Source organism: Castanea sativa, chromosome 6 (assembly GCF_040712315.1).
Source record: "Castanea sativa cultivar Marrone di Chiusa Pesio chromosome 6, ASM4071231v1".
NCBI lineage: Eukaryota > Viridiplantae > Streptophyta > Magnoliopsida > Fagales > Fagaceae > Castanea > Castanea sativa.
The window spans coordinates 37,041,922-37,066,833 of record NC_134018.1 but is presented as its reverse complement, the minus strand read 5'-3'; the positions used below and the strand labels follow the sequence as shown (position 1 = coordinate 37,066,833).

Here is a 24,912-nt window from a genome sequence, read left to right as displayed (position 1 = left end):
ATGTCTAAAAGACATGCTGTATCAAATAAAAGACATGCTGTATCAAATACAGCTATCAAATGGATATAGATTAGAATTATCAACCTTCAAAATGTGACTGATGGAACTTTTGAAACTAGGTCTAAATCAATTAGGTATAAAATTGGCCCTCCATACTATATATTAAATTTTAAATCTGTGAAGACACATAACAGAAACTTGAGTATTTCCAAACATATGCTGAAGAAAAATGGTGTAAGTACAGGTTAGACATTTTTCATGTACTTCCATTTAATATAATAGGGAAGTACGGATTGGTGAAGAAAGAAGGAGAGCATCTTTATATTAGTCAATTACTTTCTTTGAAAGCAAGCAGGAGAAAAGAATTTACCTGTACACCAAGAGAGCAATAAATACATAGGACACAAAATATGGTTCCAAGGTATGGCATCAAACTTGGTATAAGGGTTAAGAAAGTGGCAATGAAGGCACGGTAACGTTTGACGTACATCAGCAGCCTTATCAATCTTAACATTCTTGCAAGGAGAAGGTAGCGAATCCTGTTAACATTAACAAAGGAGAAATAATTGTAGATGAGGAAGTGCTTTGGAAGCTAAGATAAACCATAAAATTCCTGTATCAAATTTATCAACTTAATGTTCTGTGGACATCAGAGGAAACATAGGTCTGTGGTATGATCACTGGTATTTTCCTATAAGAAACTTGTAAATATCATCAAGAAGTATCCTACATTGAGAGCAATTTGATGAAGTCAATGGGGAGGTCATGTAAAGATCATCCAAAAAATTGTCATCGTGCCTAGACTAAGAAACTTATATTCTTCAAAGATTTTCATATTATGTAAAAACTCAATAGCAAAGAGTTAGGACAAATATAGTGAGGGAAAATGACGAAATCTCATGTAAAGGAGAAAAATGTTTTTAAGAAAAATATTCCCTACCATTCGCCATTGGGAAGGAAACTAAGTCCTTGAGGGGCCACAAAAGTCAAGGTTTCTCCGATAACTGCAGACATAAGAATCATCAATCAATAGTAATATAAATGGAACAGAGAATAACACAAACCAAAGAAGTAAATGATGTTTATTCCATATAATAATCAAAAGGGCCTATTAGCAATAGCAAAAGTTGTTTCTATAGACAATTCCATTTATCAAATTTAGCAATATTGTTATGATGCTTATAAGATTGATTTGGAAAGAAATTGAAATAAATAGTACTACAAAGGGATGTTATTTTCCATTCTGATTACCTATTATCCAAGTGATCATGAAATCAAAGCGGTTTTGGCCATCCCTCCAATAATTCTCAAATCCAAATGAATATATTTTTAAAGCCATTTCCAGCACATATATCCATCCTGTGGGATAAAAAGACAAAATAAGAAAAAGAAGAAGAAAAAACCACCTATTAATTTCATAAACAGAAACTAAGATTAGTCTATATAGCACACATAATTTGGAGTAATGAGACCAAACAGGTAATAAAGAGCAAGTTAATAAGTACAACATTTCTAAAGGAGTACCAACACTGAAAACTCTCAAAGCATAAAACAGACTTCTAGCCCAAGTCAGAGCATGTATAGTAGTTACTTTTTCACTTGCCATCACTACCAAAGACTATTACCCAAGATTATCAAGTATTTCCTGTTAAGCGAGCATGCACCAATAAGTCTAATAGTCAGTCTAGCAGCAATAGAGACTGCCATCAATAAGTTTAGCTATCATTCAGAATGCTCCTCTGCCTGAGCACGTGTGTGTGTGTTGTTGATGATGCGGGAACCACAAGCAACAATTTATTTTGTTTTAGTTTTATTTCTTTCTGGACATTAATTAAAAATTTATTTTATTTAGGCCCCTGTACTCAATTAGGTTAATTAGTATTTTTATTTAAAGCTTAGTTTATTTCTATCATTCGATAAGTAGGGTTTCATATGCTAATTAGAATTAGGATTTAGTATTCCTATATAAGCAAACTATTGTACTCCTTTCAAGGAGATGCGATTTCAATGAATGAAAGTTTCTTTTGGTTTTTTGACTGGTGCAGACTCCTAGTGGTTTTTTTCTCACATGGTGCTGACTCCAAGCAAGCCTAGGAGCTAGGTTCCTATCCTTTATTTTAATTATATTGTTCCGAAGTTCCGGCTTGTCATGCTTCAGTGTGTTTCTCATCTAGCATTCATATGTTGCACTTTCCCTCACATGTGATCTAAAAGACCCTAAGCATAGCCTTGGTTCATATATAATACACTTACGCTTCCAGCTTGTGCCTGAAAAGGTATCAACATTCAGGACGGCCATCAATATTGGTTCCAAACATCAATGCTGATGGTTAGAACAGAATTGACCATCTCAACCATTGAATATATACATAGTTATGATGGATCATTTCAAGCTCTCATCACTGACATAACTACCAAGGTCACTAACTGCCATTTTAATACATTAATCCACTACAAGCTAATTGTAACAATGAAAATCCTTTAATGGACAATTTTAGCAGCCAACCATTAATAGTGGCTGCAAAATCTATGTTGTCTTAATTTTCTGAATCTACAGGCATGTGAATGCTAGACTTGCATCACCTCACAAGCTCACCATAAACATCTTTAGACTATCGATTGTTAGTTTAGCAATAATTCACACATGTACATATGAAGATAAGTTGATCCTCAGAAAGCGCTTACCAAAGACAAACTCTACCTCTTGCCACACCTTTTGAGCAGAATTATTTTCTATATCAAGCTGCAACAAAATAAGCGTTCCACATTAGCATGATTTATAAATGTCAGGATAAAGATACATGAGCCACTTGCCAATTAATTGTTCTGGATCCAGTAATCAAGAAACCAAAAGCACAACTCTATTAATAGTTTGGAGTGCCATTATCAAAGTGTTAAAGAAATGAATTTAAGTATTTGATTCTTGGTTCTGTCAGATTTTTTGTTTTGACTTGCAAGAAGGTCAAAGAGTATCTCCATTAATGGAGCATTGATTAGAAAGGCTTCCTCAGTATTTTCTGAGAAAGTTAGAGCAAAATATTACTTTTCATTTAATGCCAACAGATTCATATTAATGAGCTCTCTCTCTCTCTCTCTCTCTCTCTCAACATTGATTAGGAAGGTTTCCTCACTCCTTTCTGAGAATGTTAGTATTATAGTTTGAAATCAAATAGACCAGGTGTCAGATGGTAGACGTATCATCAATTTTCTTATTCTAAAACCTAACTGAAAAATGATGACATGTAAAGAGTAGTGGAAATGGATGCTCTTAAGGTAAATAATCTGGAACACTAACATCATTCAGGATGTTGATCCAGAATCAATTGACAAAAATGACTGGTAGAATATTTCTGACATCTTATGTGCAACTAGCACTTACCTAGGTGCCTTTGTTAGTTAACATATAAAAGCATTCCTCTTCTAAGACTTGATTGTTGTGGGGTCTGGGATTTAATCATTCAACAGTGACACATCCACAGCTGACAAAATATGCGAAAAAGAATTACCCAGCACTGTAATCATGGGCAACTCAAGCTACAAACTAGTTGCAATCTAGGCCAAAAAAGGAGTACAATTTAGAGGACGCTTCAGCTGAAAATTGCATGATCAGTACTTGATGTCATGACGTTACAACTTGTTTATTAATTTGTAGAAACAAGTAAAAATTCACCAACTATCCTAGAAAATATGGAGAATTATGACGATGTAATACAATTTTTCCAAGAAACTTGCAAATTATTATTATTATTATCATCATTTACTTCTTGTTGTCAACCTTAGTACATTCTTACACATTTACCCCTTACTATGGGTATGTTTGGTAGACTGTAATAGACACTGTAATGTAATAATTATTCTTATGGTTTATCTATTTTTTAGTTTAGTTATGTTTTTAATATAAAGAATAGTCATTCTTTATGAATGGCTATTTTTTAAAAAGAGGAATAACTTTTATCTCTAAACGGGTTGTAATAGCTATTCCTTAGTAGGTGACTAGGTGTAATAATTTCTAAAATTAATATATTTACAAATATACAAACTTTCTATATACACATAACAATTACAAAAAATAAAATAAAAAAAATAACCTCTCTCTCAAATTTAAAAATTATTCATTTTTAAGGAAAAATAATTGAATAACTAAGATCCTAATGTTACAACTTACAATCAAATGTATGAATATGTTTAGTTATTTCATTAGAACACCTTTTATTTCTAGTAATAAAGATTATCATCATTGTTGTAACTCCATTCAGTGTACCAAATGTGCCGTATGTAAACACTACTCATAGCAATCATCATCCTCATTATTCTCTCATTATCTTTAGTACCTACGGTTATTCTGCCAAATGTAAAACCCTAAAACAAAGAATAATATACATACTCAAAATAATAAATTCACAGAGACGTGTTAACACTCTATGTCCATAATAAGATTGACAGTTGCATCTGTCTCCAGAAATTGTAAATTCCTCTTTCCCATTTGGCGCTGCCTGTTGAAAATGTTCTCAATTCCATTTGCATGGAATAATTAAAAGGGGTCCCCTCAGGTATGAGGTAGGGGAAGGGGGCTGGGAAAGCCAATCAAGAACCAAACGACAAACACCACAGAAAAATAATTATGACCATTTGAATTCTGCTTCATTTGAAACATGCAGTGATGGAAAAATAAATTATTTTTAGACTACAATGATGAACTTTGACAACAAATAGCATCTAGAAATTACATCCTTATTGAGTCAATGCAAGTTTATTCACAAGCACTAAGATCATACCACTAAAGGCATCAAACAAGAATATTAAAGCGGAACTTTAATTCATAATTATCAAATAAATCCAAGGCCATGAACCCTATATGTTGACCACGCCACAATGGCAAATGCAAGGCACCAGTTCTATTAAAATAGAGGTCATACCGTTGTTTCCACAATAACAGCAAACAGATTCAGTATGAGAATGAAGGATATAATGTATCCAAATCTAGGACTCCGCACAAAGCCTTTCAACTTTTTAGAGCAGGGTGAATTGTAGACTGATGGAAAATATTCAAAGCAAGATTCCTGCAATCAAATACATAGTATCAAAGATGCAATATAAAGCTCTTTGTCACTCAAAAAGAAGCTTACTGATGTTTCAGATCTAGGGCATTTCAGACTTACACACTCTTCCTTCTGAAATTTTAGAGCAATGGCATTGCAAAGGTCAGAAAATTCATTTAGGTTGATCTACAAGTAAAAAGATGAAGTTCAGCAAACAAATCAGAAAAATACACATACAACAAATGATAGTAACCATAACATTTTTCTTCTACAATGTAAATCTCTAGTAAAAAACAGTTTAAAATACAAGGAAAAGAAAAACCAAATTTTGTTGTTCTTTCAAATCATTAGGTTGCACTAATTATAATCCTGTTGACCAAAAATAATCTGTTTACCACTTGTAATGATTTGCATTCTAGAATTGTTGTTGTTGAAAGATGAATGATATGAGAACATTGAATCTCAAGCAAAGGCAAAAACGGTCATGCAGTGGTAAGCAAATGGTAGACTTGTGTGAATGATGAAGCAGGTTGTGTTATCACACTATTTTCTTTACCCTTCCAGCACAACTAAAAGATCAAAATTTAATATCAGGGTGTCAAAATTTTATTTTATTGAAGCCTCTATGTTAGGAAGGAAGAAAAGTGAACGAAGCAAACAGAAAGAAAGAAACATTAGTAGATAACCAGTTTTCATGTTTTGTAGTTGGGGAAAAAAAAGAATGAATAAGTTTCACCTAGCCCCACCATGTATCATCCAATTGATCCAAAATTCAGGAAGAGACTGAGGATCACAGCAGGATCCTATCTGATCTCTGTTAACACAGGACTCAGATTACCTTACTCAAACAAAAGGATAATTCTTCAGAATTAAATATTCCTTTTGGATTTATTATGGGGAGGCCAAATAATGAGATGAACACAAAGGGTCTTTGCAATTTCACCAATTTATCTGCATCATATATCAAAAAAATTTAATACAATGGTATAATAATAATTAATATTCTCTTTCTTCCTTATCATAATTCTCTGCTAACAATCAAGGGCAAGTTTCATCCTTCTTCCAGGCTTCCATCCCCAGTACCAGACAAGGGAAAGTGACATCTCTGTCTCTAACTTTGTCCTTACACATTTTAATCCTTATTACAAAACAGAAAAATTTAGGTCCCACCACTAATCAGTAATCAGAAAAGTCTAGAGATCAATAACATATAGCAAAGTGTTGATTCTCGATGTCTAGGGTCTACGCAAGAATGGATAATGAAACTCTATCATAAGGTTAGAATGTATTTAAGGATCACCTTTTTTTACTTATTTGGATGTCTAGCAACTAATAATTTTAATAAAAGAATTTGATCTGGTTTCGAAGCACTTAAAATAAACAACGCCCCCCCCCCCCCCTCCCCCCAGCATTTAGGTTTTTGAACATAAGGTGCATTAATATTTAGATGCAAAATATTGTCTAGGAACCAACAGTATAAACAACATAATACAAAATTAAACCAAAAAAAGTAAATCTCACATTCTCTATCCCTATTATATTATAAAATAAAAATGATCTAAAATAAATAAATAATACAAAAACTAGAGAAAAATATATTTGAGTCCCAGAAGGAGACAACGCAGGAAAGACTACAAAGGGTTATGAAGCTGGTTCACAAAATTGAAGTCTATGCCATGCATACTTCCCAAAAAGGTTATAAAAATTGAGATATCATAACAAATCTAAAACGTAAAAAATGCAATGGATTAAAGAAAACCTAGGCATGGAAGAGCAATACTCACCACAGTGGTAACGGTCAAGCAATTGTGTTCTAGCAGAGAGAGAGAGAGAGAGAGTGGCAGAGCAACAAATCAGACAGAGAATGAAAAGATAGGAGGGTGAATGTGTAAGATGAAAAAGTTATACTTTGGATAGTCAGAGAGTATTAAATATGGTATCGTCACTTTTGTAAAAAAAATTCCTTTTTTTCTTACTTATCAAAAAAAAAAATATAACTATCTTGGTCTTGGGAATGTGAATACCCACATTTTTTCAAGTAAATCCATATTCCAATAGAAGTGGGGTTTTATGGGGATCCAAATTCCCTTGAGTTATTTGCATTCCAATAAGGAATCTTGAAAGATGACCCAAACCAAATGCTTATATGTATTTCTAGATATGGAAGGCAAGGATGTTATCTTGCCTAAAATGGAAACAAAATCTGCTTGTTATGAAATACAAGAAGCACTCTACAAGCAAAGTGTATTCTTCCTTATATTCATAAACATTACAAACTAAATATTGAAGTCTTAAGTGCATTAGTAGCTGCTGTATACATTTGCTAGCAAACATATCCACGACACCAATAACAGAAATGATTAAATTTAGCAAAATGAATAAATGAAAATTTTTTACACCAATGATGGACTGTTCAAACAGATAAAAAAGAAAAGTTTTGAACACTAATAAAAAAATAAATATCACTAGAATTTATTTTAGTCTATCCAAGGGCTTAAGTAAATGGACATACCTTGAAATCATGACTATCATCCAGCTCATCAAATATCAACTCAAATTCTTCTCTTGATATATCTGGCAAAGTCCTACAAGAAATATATATATATAAGACATCCATCAAGATTCACAAAATCAAACAAGTGACATGGCACAAACCAGAACAATGCAACAACAAAAGTAAAATAACTAGAAACATAAAGATAGAGAAACCACGAGTCAGCACCTAGACTTTCTAGTAATCAGCACCTAGCATGAGAAAACTTCTGGAACACAGCACTTAGGGTTGGCTGGAGTCAGCACTTAGGGTTGGCTAGAGTAGGCACTAGACCATTGGGATGATTTCAACTGAAATTTTGTTCATCAAAATAATCCTCCTCAAAAAGATTCCAACACCTTGTTATGTAGACTACTAAAGTCTGACTAACATAGGTAACCTTGATTGACTTGTTACAAATATACCCTAGACTAAATAAAAATACTAACAAACCTAATTTAAGACTAGGGCCTAAGATAAAATTCAATTGACACCAATAAGAAATAAAACTAAATTAAAATAAATTTTTGTTTGTGCTTCCCACATCAACAAGCTAGCAGCACGATTAATGAAACCTATGATAAATACAAGAACCTTGATTTTATACAAAAAGCTGATCTCTTGAGGAAAGAACCAGTGCAACAACATTTGAAATGCGCAGGTTAATAGTTTCTTTGTTAGATCATAGATCCAGTGTTGAAAAAAGGATTAAATGATGAGTAGTTTTTTTTAAATAAGAAATAGAAATTTTATTTATAAAGAAAAGGCACTTTGTGTTCACGATGATGAACACATAATGTTTAAAACAATTACAAGCAAATCAAATAGAAATTATAGCAAAATATTGGAATCAGAAATGGAAGTACAATGCGTAAAACGCCAAACCTGAGACCAATCAAACAAAATCTAGATTAGCAAGGACCACAAATGATCTACAGAGCTCACAGCATCCTCAAAAGTGGGGCTGTTACACTCCCATCAAACTAACCACATCAAACATGCTAGTACCAAATTCCAAACATTTGATGAATGCTTCCCCAACCAGTTCTGCCACCTAAGCAGAAAAGATACTACCTTTTCTTGCATCACCCACTGAATCCCAAACAACAGGAAAACTTCACTCCACAATGCATGAGAAAACTCACAATGAAGCAAAAGATACTCCACAATTTCCCCACTGCAACAGTCGACACATGCAACACCAATTAACCAGGGGGAGTCCCCTCTTAACAAGGTTATCAATTGTAAGAATCTGGAGCTGCTGCCCATAAAAAAGAACAACGCCCTTTTAGGGCCCTTTACAATCTAAATGCTCTTCCATGGGAAAGAAGCAGTAAGGCAGCCAAAAATATAGTTATAATAGGAATGTACATAAAAATAATCACTACTAGTCAAACTCCAAATCAACCTATCATCTTCTTCCCCCCTAGGAAACTTAGAATAAAGAAGTTAAAAAAAGGAAAACACATCCTCCAACTCCCAATAGTGAAAAGCTCTATAAAACTGTAAACTCTAGCTACTACCTAGGATGCACCTACATGGATATGAGTACGGCAACATGGCAATTTTTTAAAAATTAGGATATAGGTATGGCGGGGATGTGTATAATTAATTAATTAATTTAATAGTTTTATATATATATATATATATATATATATATATATATATATGATTTCAAAGTTTACAAAAATAGTTTTATAACAAAAATATTATTTGTTTTTAAATAATTGTTAAAAAATCTATTGAAAGTATATTAAAGCCTAGTCAATATATATATATATATATATATATATATATATAGACACACACATATATCTATTGTCTACCTAAATAATGAAAAAAGAATAATAAAAAGTTAAAACTCAAAAGAAAATTTTAAAAAGAAGTTGGACTAACCTAAGCACACACCTATGAAACAAAAGGCAAAAGGGGAAATTACCAAATGAAGAAGATTTGGGTTAGTTAGTCTTTTTTTTTTTTTTTTTCACGAGGTGTGAGCACACAAACAGATCAGGGTAAAGATCCTTTGGAGGAAGGTGCCCACTCCCAAAGGATTGAACCAAAACCAAATATGATTGCCATCTCCCACCTCATAAACTGCAGGTGTGAAGAAGCTTTCCCCACCTGCTCTAATTCTCCTCCACAACCCACAACCATCAGTCTCTATATCAACTCTAGTACACCAACCCCCTCTGTCTTAACCATATTTGGATGCAATTACCTGACACAACAAATGGTTGACTTCATTCGACACACCATAACCATTTTCCTAGTAAAGCTTTATTAAAAACCCCAATCCTCCAAATCCCCAAACTCCATAGGAGAGAAAATCTTGCTCCAAGCCACTAATGGGTGTTTGCATTCTTCCTCTTACACCCCCTATAAGAAATCCCTCTAAATCCTCTCTATTCTATCAGCCACAAATTTAGGAATAGTGAACAAGGATAGATAATAGGTCAGAAAGCTCCGAAAAGTACTGTTTAACAAAGTCGGTCTATGGCCCTTCAACAGATATAAATGTTTCCAACCAGAAAGTTTCCTCTCAGTTTTCTCTATAATAGGATTCCTGATGAGTAGTTCACTGGAGCTTCTTGAAGCTCCCTGTCCGCTTATAAGGATGTCAAGGCTAAAAAGCAACAGCTAGTGGTTGTGAGATGTCTTGCCTTTAGGCTGCCTCCTAGATCCTTTCTCAATTCTAGGGTGGTATATCACTGTCTGTCCCTTTTTTACAGTTAAACTTCATTTATTAGAATAAAAGGTTCAAAAAGCGATTCAATAAATGGTCCAAATACAAACTATCCTTACACTTTAAGTGGCTTAAAAAAATACTTCCATAATGGGACAACAGAAGGTCAAGAGGTTGTTCAGATATTATCTATCTAAGAGCTTTGATAAGGGTTTTGGATCTATGTTAGATGAGAGAACAGGTAGATGTAGAATAAAGATTGAAGAAAGAAATTAAAGCTTCGACTACAATTTTCCTTGTGCATTTTTACTTTCAATATCAGCAATACACACATAATGAAGGTAATGATGATACCAATCATATAAATTGGCAAGAAATAAGGATATTAATTTTGATTTCGTCTTTTCAGAGGAATGAGGTAATTGTTATTGGATAACTAAGAGTAGTTAGAAAGGCACAATTGCACAAGAATCTCCAATCTCAATACGCACAAGAATTTGGATGAAAGTTTCTCAAAATAACAACAACTGAGCGCTTCCCACTCCTGGATAAGTTGCTTTGAACTACAAGTGTATGAACTTGTGTTCCACCCCCACCCCACCATTAAAACACTGGAAAGCAACTCATAAAAGATCTCAAATGACATCTCCTTCCCCTAAGGGTGGAGAGTGAAATCACAAATTCAATTCCATGAGTGTGCATGAGTTGTGTTCACCTACAAGTTCATTTACGGAAAATCAGAAAAGACTCTTTTTGAGTTAGTCAATTTTTCAAGATCATTTCCCTCAATATAAAAAACCACAACCTATTATTGTAATTTGAAAAACTGTAGACCGGAAAATCTAATTTACCAAGGACAGTATGGTAGATTCCAAAGAACTTATTGTCCAACCTGTGCCCCAGTACGACCCTATTGTCCTTTCTCTTGCAACTTACCAAGGACAGTATGGTAGATTCCAAAGAACTTATTGCTCCTACCTACAACACTTTTGAAAACATCGAATTAACATACTGTATAATTCCCTGCCCACAGCCAGACTTTTTGGGTTATCTACTTTCTACTGGCATGCACTGTTCACACATCCCTCTAGTAGAAGATGAAAGAGAGAAGTTCCGAGCAGAAAAGATGCAGCACAAAGTGGAAAAATATTATCAAAAAGTCAAAACCAGACTTCTGTAAAATATTCCATTGCCCCATTCTTCTTAGGGTGTCATTGTATCCTGAAACCTTTTTTTATTTATTTAAAAGAGAAGGCTATTTTGCGTAGGGCCATGTTCAGTGACACAGGAGCCTTCCATTTCTTCCTATTAACCAATAGAATTTCAAAAAACATTCAACAATGTACGATAAAAGAAAATAACTACGAAAGCATGTTAAAGATAGTGGTGCCATTAATACCTGTACTTATTCAGTTCCTCAAACAGTCGAATGCATTGCTCTTTATCAAGAAATCCATGATTCTGTTAAAGCACAAAAAAGGGGCCAAAAAATAAATAAAAATGTAATGTCAACAATAACAAATGCAACTCTATTCAAATGTATAAAAAACTAACCAAAATCATTATAATAAAATAAAATAAAAGAAGTCATGATGCCATAAAACAAGGATGACAGCACAAGGGCTGTATTTTGAAAATTAAAAATTGGTGGGGGGGTTGGGGGTGTTATAACTCATTCAATATAAATATGAACTCATACATACTATAAATTCAGAGAGCACTAGCATGTTAATGTCCATTGATACGTCAATGGATTCAACAGGTGTTATCAATTGTCTTTCAATACACAAACTTGTTAGATAAACAATGTCATTCAATAAACTCCATGAAACCTTTTCCTGAGCTCCATCAACTACAGCCACAAACAAGGCTCAAAATAAACTCTTAATTTAAAATTTCTAATTGAGATTGGCATGCCTCTCCTACCATTTATTTCTGGCCAGGAAACAGACTGTTGTGACAATTTCGGAATAAATATCTTTCAAACACCTTCAGCATTATCACTCACGAAAATCAACGCTTGTCAAAGAAAATAGAATATCCAGTTCCAAGGCATGACATCTGTTGTTTATGGTGAAAGTGTTTTAGAGTTTGATCAGTCGACCCTAACACATAAAATATTATTTATATATAAAGTACATGATATTACTGTTTTGACCCTATTACTCATAACACTCCCCCTCAAGCTGGAGAGTATATATCATACAATCCTAGCTTGTTACATAATAAACCCAAACAAGTCTTACATAAAGCTTTAGTAAATATATCAACAATCTGGACTCTTGTAGAAACATATAGAGTAGCAATTACACCATCTTCTATTTTCTCCCAAGTAATATGACAATCTACTTCAATATGCTTGGTTCGCTAATGAAACACAGGATTGGAGGCAATGTAAATTGCTGCTTGATTATCACAATGCATAGTCATAGGCAGCTTCACAACAAACCTTAATTCCTCAAGTAAATGCTTAATCCACATAAGCTCACATGATGTGTGTGCCATGGCTCTATACTCAGCCTCTGCACTAGACCTAGCAACAACAGTTTGTTTCTTACTTCTCCAAGTAATCAGATTTCCTCCCAGAAAAGTGCAATACCCAGTAGTGGATTTTCTATCTGACGGTGATCCAGCCCAATCAGCATTAGTGTAAGCTTCTACCCGTAGGTGACCATTAGCTTTATACAAAAGACCACGGCCTGGATGTGCTTTAAGATACCTCACAATTCGAATAACTGCCTCCCAATGTGGGAGGCGAGGATCTTTCATAAACTAGCTCAAAACACTAACTGCAAATGATATATCAAGGCAAGTAATAGTGAGATAATTTAGTTTACCAACCAAACGATGATATCTCTCAGGATTAGATAACAGCTCCCCCTGAACTTCATACAATTTGACATTAGGATCCATAGGAGTCTCCACTGGTTTAGATCCTAACAAGTCAGTTTCTTCCAAAATATCCAACACATACTTCCTCTGTGATAATCTGATGCTTTCTTTAGATTGTGCTACCTCAATACCCAAGAAATAACGAAGTTTACCCAGATCCTTAGTTCGAAAGGAGTTTTGAAGGTATCTTTTCAAATCATCAATACCCTGCTTATCATCTCCAGTTATTATAATATCATCAACATATACTATCAACAAAATCTTTCCTCTATCAGAGGTATGAGAAAACACAGTGTGATCAGAGTGGCAACGTCACAATCCAAACTTTAACACTACTTCACTGAATTTACCAAACCAAGCTCTAGGAGATTGTTTAAGACCATAGATGGCCTTATGCAACCTCCACACTTTTCCAAACTCCCCCTGAGCAACAAACCCAGGTGGTTGCTCCATAAACACCTCTTCCTTCAAATCACCATTCAAGAAGGCATTTTTAACATATAATTGAAATAATGGCCAACCCAAATTAGCAGCCAAGGAGATTAAAATCCGGACAGAAGAAATTTTAGCAACAAGTGAGAATGTCTCAGCATAGTCAACACCGTATGTTTGGGTATACCCTTTGGCAACCAAGCGAGCCTTCAAACGCTCAATAGAACCATCAGGCAAATACTTCATAGCATACACCCAACAACAGCCAACAATAGTTTTCCCTAGAGGACAAGTAACTAAAGACCAAGTAGCATTTTTAGACAGGGTAGACATTTCTGCCTCTATAGCAGATTTCCAACCAAAGATAGACATAGCCTTCTGGACAGACTTAGGAACAACCGTAGAATTCAAGGATGTGGTAAAGGCATGAAAAGATGAAGACAAGTGATCATAAGAGACAAACTGAGAGATAGGGTGAGAGGTACAAGAATGCTTACCTTTGCGCAAAGCAATTGGAAGAGAGACAGGATCAAGAGTCGGATCACTAGGCGGGGTAGAAGTCTCTGTTAGAGGTTTCTACCGACGACAATATACCTAGAGTGGTTTCTGAGAAGATTCAATAGGAGACACAGGTGGTAGGATAGGAAGACAAGGAGGAGAACTGTCACTAGCAACTGAAGGAGAGAAATAGGACTGGGATTCATCAAATGTGACATCAACACTAATGAAACAATGCCTAAGAGTAGGTGAGTAACATCAGTATCCTTTCTGAGTACAAGAATACCCAAGAAAAACACATTCAATGGATCTAGGATCAAGTTTGTCACTCCCTGGACCTAAGATATGAACATAGCACACAACCAAAGATCTTAGGAGGTAGATGAAACAAAGGTGCAATAGGAGAAAGCACAGTATAAGGGATCTGACCACCTAGAACAGTAGAAGGCATACGACTAATTAGGTGACAGGCAGTCAGAACAGCATCACTCCAATAAGATTTGGGAACACGCATATGAAACTTTAAGGCACGAGTGACCTCTAACAAATAACGCATTTTGCGTTCAACAACACTATTTTGTTGTGGAGTATGGGGGCATAAAGATTGGTGAATTATACCATGATCATTAAAAAATTGAGACAAAGATGTATGAAAATATTCACGAGCATTATCAGACCGAAAAATATGAAGTGGAGCATTAAACTAAGTCTTTATTTCCATATAAAATGATTTGAAAATTGAGTACAATTCATACCATTCTTTCATAATATAAAGATAGGTGACTTTAGAATAATCATCAACAAAAATGACAAAATATCTAAATCCCAACAATGAGGGAGTGTTTATTGGACCCCAAATATCATAATGAACTAAATGAAAAGAAAGGACTACTAACACGACTCTCACGCCTAGAGGCAAAAGGCACCCTATAGTGTTTACCCAACTGACATGCTTCACGTTGTAAAGACTCAATTTGACGACACGACGGAACTAATGACTTCAAATTCTTGAGAGATGGATGACCAAGGCGACAATGATGCTAAAGAGGCAAGATAGACAAATGAGAAGACACTAAACAGGAAGAACCATATCGATCCAGGTAATAAAGTCCACCGGCTTCATGCCCTCCACCAATAATCTTCCCCGTCTTGAGATCCTAAAAGATACAATGAGTGGATAAAAAAATGGCAGAACAATTCACAATTTTAGTAAGCTTACTAATTGACATAAGGTTAAAAGGAAATTAGGAATATATAAGACAGAAGAGAGAGAGAGATTAGGACTAAGATGGGCAATGCCCAAACCAAAAATTGTAGTGGCTGAGCCATTTGCCAATGTAACATTGGGAAGACTACTAGATTGCTCAAGGTCAGAGAGTAAACCTAGGGTACCGGTCATATGATCAGTAGCACCTGAGTCAATGACCCAAGGATCCTGAGTGGCAAGACAAGCAGCGGAAGTACATTGTTGAGCCAAAGGAGCAGTAGAATCAAACCCAACAAAGTTCGAATGCAGAGACAAGAGGTGATTGTACTCTTCCTCAGGAATAGAGACTATTTTGGATGTTGGTGGAAGTGACTGTGAAGGCGGTTCTTGAACTTGAAAACTAGCTTGGTGAGCCGAGGGTTTACCATACAACTCCCAACAAAAGTCTACGGTATGATTCTCACCATGACAATAAGTGCACTTACAAAGATAACATCCTTTACCACGACCCCCTTGTTCACTACCACGACCCCCTTGGTCACGACCTTCACGACCTTGGCCCCCATGACCTTAACCTCCACGACCACCTCCTTTACTCCCCATATAAGTGGTAAAGGCAGATTTATCACCAGAAGGTAATGCATCAATATTAGAGGAAGAGAAAGGGTCAGTACTCAAATAAAATAATGTGGCCTGTTGAAGTCTACTAAAAACTTCACTCAATGAAGGGAGGTCTGGACTAGCTAAAATTTGTGATTTTACTGGATTCAAACTTTCAGGAAATCCAGAGAGGAAGCGAGCAACATGCATAGAATCTCATTGTTTCTTCATAATTTTAACATCAGAGGAGATAGGCTGATAAATATTGAATTCTTCACATACACACTTAAACTTGTTATAATAGTCCTCCAAAGACATACCACTCAAACTCAAGGAGAAATAATTTTGATGAAGATCATAAATCCGCTTCAAATTGTTAACACCAAAGTAAAGTTCCTTGGCTTGTTCCCAATCAAGTTTAGCAATTGGTAAGAAAACCAAACTACAACTAATTTTAGACTCCATGCTATTCCACAAACAACTCCTAATTTGTGCATCTTCAGCTCTCCAATCAAAAAATTTAGGGTCTGTAGGTACATGAAGTTCCTTAATCACGTAATCAAACTTCTTTCTACCAAGAAGAAAGACTTCAACTGCCTGTGCTCACTGAGCATAATTACTCCCATTAAGACGAATGGAGGTAATTGATAACATATCAGGAAATAAGAAATAATTAGGGGGCTGAGCACTGTCTTTGGACTCCATAATTGCAATCTGAAGAACAAACTAACGCTAAAGAAATATGCTGGACTGAATTAAAACAAACTCCAACCAACAACCAATGTACTTCAACCAATCAACCACGCCAACAACTCATCTATCAAAATATCAACACCAAACTATTCAGCAACAAATCCATACCAACACCAAAAAAAAAAAAAGCCCAATCCACCACTAAACATCAACCTAAGGCTGCCTGAAGTGGCCCTGAACAGATTATCAGAGAATGTATTGAAGAAAAGAAAATCAGACCATGGTTGAAAACCTCAATTGAAAAACACCGGTGTTAGCGCTAGGGTGCAGGAGCGGCGGTGTGAGGACCGGCAAGTAAGCTAGGGTGGGTAGCTGGAGGAGGGCGAGTAAAACCCTGCCTCTCTCGCGGTCAGGCGACGTCGATCTGGTGTCGCGAGACCGAAGAGAGGGTCACCGGCGTTGGACAACTCCTTCAGCCACTAAATCGAGATCGTCGGAGGTCTCTATTAGGGTCGTCGAAGCTAGCAAGGTGCTGTTATGGTTGCCGGCAACAACAATATCAGTGGGTGGTGGTCGGAGGATTGACGGCAGTGGCGGGTTGGTGGCTCTAATACCACGTTGTTTACGGTGAAAGTGTTTTAGGGTTTGATGAGTCAACCCTAACACATAAAATATTATTTAGATATAAAGTACATGATATTACTGTTTTGCCCCTATTACTCATAACATCCACCAATTTTTTCTTCCTTCTGTTTTAACTATAGTTAATTGAAACACTATCCCAAAGTTTCATCCTTAGGTGATTGGGCACTCTGTACCATTCATTTAGCTTTCATAAGCATTTAGGATCTTACATTCAACTCAACTCACCTAAAAGACTACCAAGGTAATTATCAGCTCCAACTAGAGCCACATCCTCTATCAGATTCTTGGAAATCGTATTTTAGCATGGCCTCTTGAATCTATCCATCTCCTTTTGGGCCTTCCTCTTGCCCTTTTGCTCCCTTCAATTTTGAAACTCACCCTATACCAAGGAATTCATTATTTGTCATTGCACATGACAAAAAGAGTTGCCTTATCCTTAAATCTAAATGTTATACCAGTGAAGCACAGGGTGCTTTGAACTTTGAACTCCTAACCTCAAATGTTGAGGTACTTCTATAAGCACCAACGATAACACAAGAGGCTATTGAGGGCTGAAATAAAATTTCTTCAAAAACTTTTATTTATATATATATATATATATATATAAAGTAATAGAAATTCATTAAAAAAGCACTATCCTATTACAGGGATGTATACAAAAGAATGGCAGAAAAACAAGAAGAAATAGAGCATTTAAAATATAAAAAATAAAAACCTGAACGCCTGAAAGGTAAATTATCTAAAAAGCCCATGAATGTAGTCATGGAGAGGGTATAGGAATTGTAAGTCCACTCATATAACGTTTTTAAAAAGAGAAATTTGAGATGTGGCTAGGGAAATTCCTTTCCCTCAAAAGTAAGGGAATTTCACTCTTTTCAAATATACCACATTAGGCAAGAAGGACCTATCATCTAAACTTCCCCATTCATAATTATTTTCTTTTCTTTTCTTTTTTTGATAAGTAATAATGCTTCATTGAAAATAAAATGAAAGAGTACAATGAACCCACATACATAGATAGTGTACTATGGTAAAAAGTCAATCAAAAAGATTCATGAAAAGTACAACTATCGAGTAAATTAGACAAAGGAGCAAAGTATAAACACTTGAAGCAATTATTCACTCAAAAAAAGTTTTGAAGAATAAAAGCTTCAAGTCAGGAATTGATCTCTCATTCCCTTCAAAAGTCTGAGCATTCCCCTCTCGCCAAATACCCACATGAGGGAATAAGGGATCATGTTTCAAATCACTGCTTTGCTGTGCTTGCTAAACTTGCTAGGCCAACTGGCTAGGAGCTCCACAACACCTCTTGGCATGACCCATTTAATCTCAAATGGTGAAAATATCATATTCCTCATCTCTCTAGCAACAGGGCAATGTAGAAGTAAATGATCAGTAGTTTCCTCATCCCTCTTATACACATACAACACCAATCAATCACAACTATCCAATGCCTTTGCAAGTTATCAGTAGTTAAGATTTTCGCCAATGCTGCTTCCCAAAGGAAGAAACTGACCTTTGTTAGAACTTTAGGTTTCCACAAATTCTTCCATGGAAAAGACCGTTGAGCTATGGAGTGTAACACCTTATAGGATCTAATTTCAAAAAACCTCCAGTGAAAGGATTCTAGCATTAGCTTATCCACTACACCTCGTCTCAATAATCCAGAATATACCATATCCATAAAGGATTTAAAGTAGGAAGGTTGGATAAAGGGCCCTTTATCAAAGTAAGTCAGCCCCCCTTAAAGAGGTACATTCTTTTCCAACCAGCCAAACACCTCTCCATTACGCTATTCCACACAGATTTTCCTTTGAAAGTGGAACCTAAGACCCAAATATGATATGGGAATTTAAGCTACCTTGCATCTCAAAATACTAGTCAAAGCTTCAATATCCGACACATCACCAACAGGAACCAATTCAGATTCCCCCAAATCTATCTTCAATTCAGATATAACTTGAAACTACACAAAAATTGCTTTCAAGTGCCACAATTGCTTTGGATAAGCCCCAAAAAAGATCAAACTATCATCCGGAAATAGAAGATGTGAGATCATTAATTGATTAGCAGAAAGGTCACCAACTGAAAACCCTGATATGTAATTGCCTCCCCCTATTGTCTCCAACAACCTACTAAGCGCCTAAGCGCCTCCATCACAATGATGAACAAAAAAGAGGATAAAGGCACTCCCTATCTCAGCCTGTGAGCTTTGAACAAAGCCACTTGGGATTCAATTCACAAGCATTGAAAAAAAACCAGGGAAAAATCAACTTCCTCCACCTAGAATCAGACCGATGTCGTTGAAGCATATACAAGAGGAAATTCCAATGCACATGATTGTAGGCTTTCTCCAAATCTAACATGCACAAAACCCCTAGTATGCTACCTTATGTGACTATCTAAACATTCATTGGTAATCAATAGAGAGTCGAGAATCTGTCTCCCTCTTACCAAGGCATTTTGGGGTTCTAACACCCTCTTGTCTAGCACCATTTTCAACCTATTCAAGCAAGGATCTTATAAGCCCCAGTAATCAAACTGATAGATTGGAAATTCTTAATCTCCACCTGTGATTAATTACTTTTGTTCTACATGTAAAAGGCTTGCTCACTCCTTCACTATCGTCAGGCAGTAATTCATGCAAAGAAGGGCGTTAGTATTAATATGTCTGACCATCCATGAGCTCAAATTAAATTGTTGGTCTGCTTCCTGATAGCAGCTAATTGTTTTCCACAACACTCCTTAAAATTATATAAATTACATATAATCCAAGCCCTTGAACATTATGATTCCAGTGACGTTATTTCAAAGAGGACATAAGACGAATATTATTTTCTTTTGTGTTTAAGTAAGAATATATCTCCCTCCAGTCTGGAAGCAAAAATTCCTTTTAAGATTTAAAGAGTACTATTAACTTATCAAAAAGGTATAAAGAGAACCATCTAAATAGGATTGTCTCAAAGTAAAAAACAAAGTACAGAGATGAAAATTTTAATCAAAGACATAAGCAAGACATATCATTCAAAAGAAGCAGATCAAGAAAATTGGAAAAGCTTGTTGCTGAAGCATGCTTAGAGAAGATTTAGCCTGTAGAGACAACCATTCTTACATTTTTATCTATAAGATTAAAAGCTTTCTTCAGGATTCGTCTCCTCGTAGAGTCCATCACAGAAACTTGTTTTGCAAGCTACAACAAATAAGAGATGTGAACATATGCATTTGTATTCTTTCTTGAGGAAACAAGAAGAAACTTAACATAGCTGTTTCTTGAACATTAAGTAGTAAAAAATATACCAGCAGCTGAAATGAATAGATGAACACAGATACAATAGCTGTCTTATTGTTCACGCTTAGAGGCAGCTTAAGAAGACGAAATAAACCATACCTGATCTTTAAAGCTGTCATATACAACAGCAAGAATCAAGCTGGTGACGAAGTAAACCCCCAATAGGACGTAAAGAACAAAAAACAGAACAAACCAACGCGAAGCCCTTCAAGACAATATAAATTGATGATACATCAGATTATGGTTTATATCTCATCAACAGAAATTTCAAGAATTCAAAATAAAGAAATACCATGGAGATGTGACATGGTTCCAACAAGTCCCCAGGAAATTACATAAATGTGGAAACAGAACAACTAAAAGCAATAATAAAACTTCCGGAAATGCTAGGGAACTATAAGTGCTTTTAAAAGGGCAAAAGGGTAGGCAAATTACAGAAAGCCTTCTGATGTTTTGAAGAGTAACAATGGCACAATTTATAATAATAAGACAGGACTTCCCTCAAGGTTTTGAAACAAATTCTGATACCCTCCAGGTTGTAGACCTACACTGACCACCCCTACTGCTGACTTTTCTCATCTTAAATATGTACCAATCATTCTACTGCTGGCCACATTTAATGCATTATGAAACTATAAATGGCAAAAAATGGACAAACGATTTCAGTGCAAGGCAAGTATACAGAATTTAACCTAAGAAGGGTATAATCCTAAATTTAAAAAGTCCAAAAAAGCAGAAAAAGGATACCACATAAGGCAAAAAGCCAATCAAACAAATTTTAAGTTTATACCAGGGAAGGGGAGCTTATATTGAGATAGCTAGATGCTCCCAAAAGTCCGGCTATTTCCATCCTGCTAGAAACCCTACAAACAATATGGCAATAGCTTTCCAAGGAGTAGGACTTTAAAACACCCTTTATTACATGAACAAATAAAGCTTAATGTAAAAATTAGTAAAAGCAATCCATAAGGAGATTTGACCTTCAAGACAGAAATTCTATTCTCAGACCCCAAAAAAGAGAGAAGTTATTACAATTTACATAGTTTCTCTGAAACCATGTAGTCGGCAATGGTTGATTGTGGGTAATACCATGAAAACCAAGATATCAAGCTTAGGGTTAAAAATTAACAAACCCAAATACACACGTATCATTTATAGGGTTAACTCCACAATAGAAGATGACAATCACCCATCCAACTTAAACAATATTACTCATAACAAGCTACTTATCAAAAAATCAATAATATATATTACACATAACAAGTGTCATATTTTGATTTTGTTTCAGCACTCCAATATTTGGAATTCTATATTAAAAATACTATTCCCTACCAAATCACTCAATTTTGTACTAGTGGAGCAACCTCAAGATGACCACTACAGTAACATTAGTAATAAAAAACCATAAACACCTACAAGATTCGAACCAGTTCAAGATTAGAGAACTTTACAAGACTAAATTCTTCAAGGAAAAATTGCCAGTGGTATCCTAAAATCTAATCTTTTGGCAGCTTAATGGGTTTCTCTTAAGTTGCTTATTAGATTCTATACCATAATATTCATGTTGATGCCTAGGCACATCATTTAATTCTCAAATGATAATCACATGAAGAACACAATAAATGAAAAGATAAACAATCATGTAGCACAAACGCTGCGTAAGTTTCTTCAATTGGAAAATGCTCAACATTTAAATTAGTATAACGAATGAAAGTTCTTAAAGTAAATACATGCATGAATTCAGATAAAAGGAAAATACACGACACAGGCAGCAACAAATTCAGGAAAATCCAAGTTCAGAGACCAAAGAAATTCAGAAAATTGGTTTACATTCAACACATGGCCATCTTTGGAATTTCCTAGTTTGTAATTGTGTCTAAGGATCTTAGCTTATGTTTCCTTGAGGGTTATAAGCTGGGTCCAGAGTTGTTGGAATAGGTTGTAACAGCAGACATGATTCTTATTTTAACGCTGTGATTCCTGTTTGGTTCAGTTTCCAGCTTAGTTTACAGGTTTTTTCCATTTATTATTTAGGAATGACATTATTTCACGAATTGATGACAATACTAAAGATTTTATACTGTGTCAACTATTCTGGCAGCTATTGATAGCAAAAGATCCTGCAGTAATAAATCAACCAATTGTGCCATCACGAACAGAGTGTGCCACATGGAAGACCCTTGTACAATTAGATTGGACAACAAATTTCTTTTTTTCAATTTTTTTTTAAATGACATATCAAAGAAGGGATTAACAGCTTCAAAATGATGCATTACTTTCATGCAAAGAACAGCAACAACTGGACATGTTCCAGTTCAGTAATAGCAAGCCAGAAATTGAACAACACTGCAAAAATATAAAAGGAAAAAGGTATCTAAATCACTCCTACTTACTTGTATGCTGGGATCCAAACATCTGGATTGTTGGATGTGGTGAACAAAACAAACATCTGATACAGTGTGGTGCCATACGAAGTAAATACTGTTTTCCCTTGTTGGGTATCTTCAAACATGACATAGGCTAACCAACTGGAAAACAGAAGAAATAAAAGTCCTAAAGCCTGCAATTCAAGAAAAGCAGTCAGCAATATGCATGAAAACTAAAAGCATTAAGCATTATGTATTTTCACAACCAAACAATGGATTAAAGGGGAACAGATGCAAATGAAAGTGAATGATCCTCCCAGAGTCACAAGCAAAATGTAAATTTTCTTGTAAGAAATTTTATTAGAGAGAGAAGACCTTCAAGTACAGATGAAATAAACAAGAGTCCACCAAAAAACTACATTGTAAGACTAATGACATCTATAAAATCTACAAAAGGAACATAGTCCTACCAATAGCAATTGACCACTCATACAATAAAACTGATGTAGTCAAATTTGACACCATTGATATTGATTATTTATCTCTACAAATTGTTTATAAACTAGAAAAAATTGTAAACTCAACAACATTAAAGATAATGTACAACAATAAGATAGCAAAGATACCAAGACGTTTAAGTAGGTGCTAAGCATTCCAGCCAGGAGGAAGATGGTCGCTCGTAATTCCCTACGAACAAAAAAGAATGAGAAAACATCAAACTAATTTAACATAAGTTGTTTAACATTTAAAAGTAAAGTATAAAGACATGCATGCACATCATGACATGTAACATGTATAGCTAGTGATTATGCAAGTTCTGATCCCAAAAATTTGATGTCACCAACGGTTTGTAGCTGCATTTAATTAATAATCTGGCCCTCAGAACATCAAGACTTAATTTATGGCCTCTGAGTATGTATCACAGGTCCCACTTCTTTTAATCTGGGAGTTCTCTGTATTAAAGGTTTCTTTTTACCTTTCATTGTCAGCATTGAGTGCATATCTCAAACTGAATAAGTCTTATACCTATTGGTAAGGTTCAAGCATGGGGTATGATATTGCCATAATGATTCTGGGAAAATTGGCCAGTTCATTTCACCCTAACAAGATACTTCTTTGCACTGGATTTTTTTTTTGGGTAGAGCTTTGCACTGAATTGATTATAAATGAAAACTTTATTCATTAGTACCAAAGAAACAAACTGCCTTAAAGCAAAGATTTTTCTGTAATGTCTTATGTTCATAGTACAATTTCAAAACTTCTATCATCTCAGCTCTAAAGATATGATCAATAATTTCTTGTGTATTTGGATGGTTGTGTCTGCCCTTCAGGTTTCACCTAGCAGTCTTTTATTGATTATCACCTCACATGCATATATGTCCTAAGCAAAGACGGTCTTCAAATAAAACAGCTTTATACAATTCCAAATCTTGCTCTATAAAGGAATAACCCTTACTCCATAGTTCATTTTTCATTTAACTGCTCTTAGGTCTTCTTGATTATAACTCCATTCACTGGAAGACTAGCGATGAATTTTTTTTCTTAATAAGTGATAAAAATCTTAGTAGAAAAGGTAGAACAAGTACAAAATGGGGAAAACATTAAATCCTCCTCAACATATTACAACCAAAAAATTAAAAATAAGAGAATCACAATGATATCTGCCTATGATCAGCATCCAGTCATACAAGAATAATACAAAAATGAATTATAAAGATGTTCCATTAAACTTGGAATCATGAAATGTACTGTTATTTCTCTCCCACCAAATTGTCCTCATAAGACAAAGTGAAACTACCACCCAAACCACACTTCTCAAATGGCAAAGAGATCTCCCTTCCCAGCCCACAAACATCTATATTCATTGGGACCACCCATTGCATCTCAAATAGAGATAAAGCTAATGACCATTACCAATGTCCCACAAGAGATAAAGCTAATGACCACTATCTCAAGGTGAGCAACCTACCTATCAAAATTGCAATCAGTACTGTCCACCAAGGCATGAAGAGAGAGTGAGACACAAATCTTC

General features: G+C 35.2%; 1 protein-coding gene across 2 annotated transcripts in view; it reads right to left on the bottom strand.

Annotated features, from left to right (window-relative positions):
- LOC142638645 (two pore calcium channel protein 1-like) overlaps positions 1-24,912 on the bottom strand; it is a 35,924-nt gene that overhangs the window by 4,231 nt on the left and 6,781 nt on the right. For both annotated transcript variants that reach the window (XR_012845037.1, XM_075812691.1), the window contains exons 6-17: positions 23,507-23,567; positions 22,908-23,074; positions 20,614-20,719; positions 20,338-20,415; positions 11,658-11,719; positions 7,552-7,624; positions 5,160-5,225; positions 4,917-5,060; positions 2,686-2,743; positions 1,252-1,359; positions 941-1,004; positions 371-539 (exon numbers count right to left, since the gene is read on the bottom strand). Coding sequence is in view for 1 of the 2 variants with exons in the window: in XM_075812691.1 (XP_075668806.1) it covers positions 371-539; positions 941-1,004; positions 1,252-1,359; positions 2,686-2,743; positions 4,917-5,060; positions 5,160-5,225; positions 7,552-7,624; positions 11,658-11,719; positions 20,338-20,415; positions 20,614-20,719; positions 22,908-23,074; positions 23,507-23,567 (1,156 nt within the window). In the remaining variant the exon portion in view is untranslated. The remainder of the gene's footprint in view (positions 1-370; positions 540-940; positions 1,005-1,251; positions 1,360-2,685; positions 2,744-4,916; positions 5,061-5,159; positions 5,226-7,551; positions 7,625-11,657; positions 11,720-20,337; positions 20,416-20,613; positions 20,720-22,907; positions 23,075-23,506; positions 23,568-24,912) is intronic.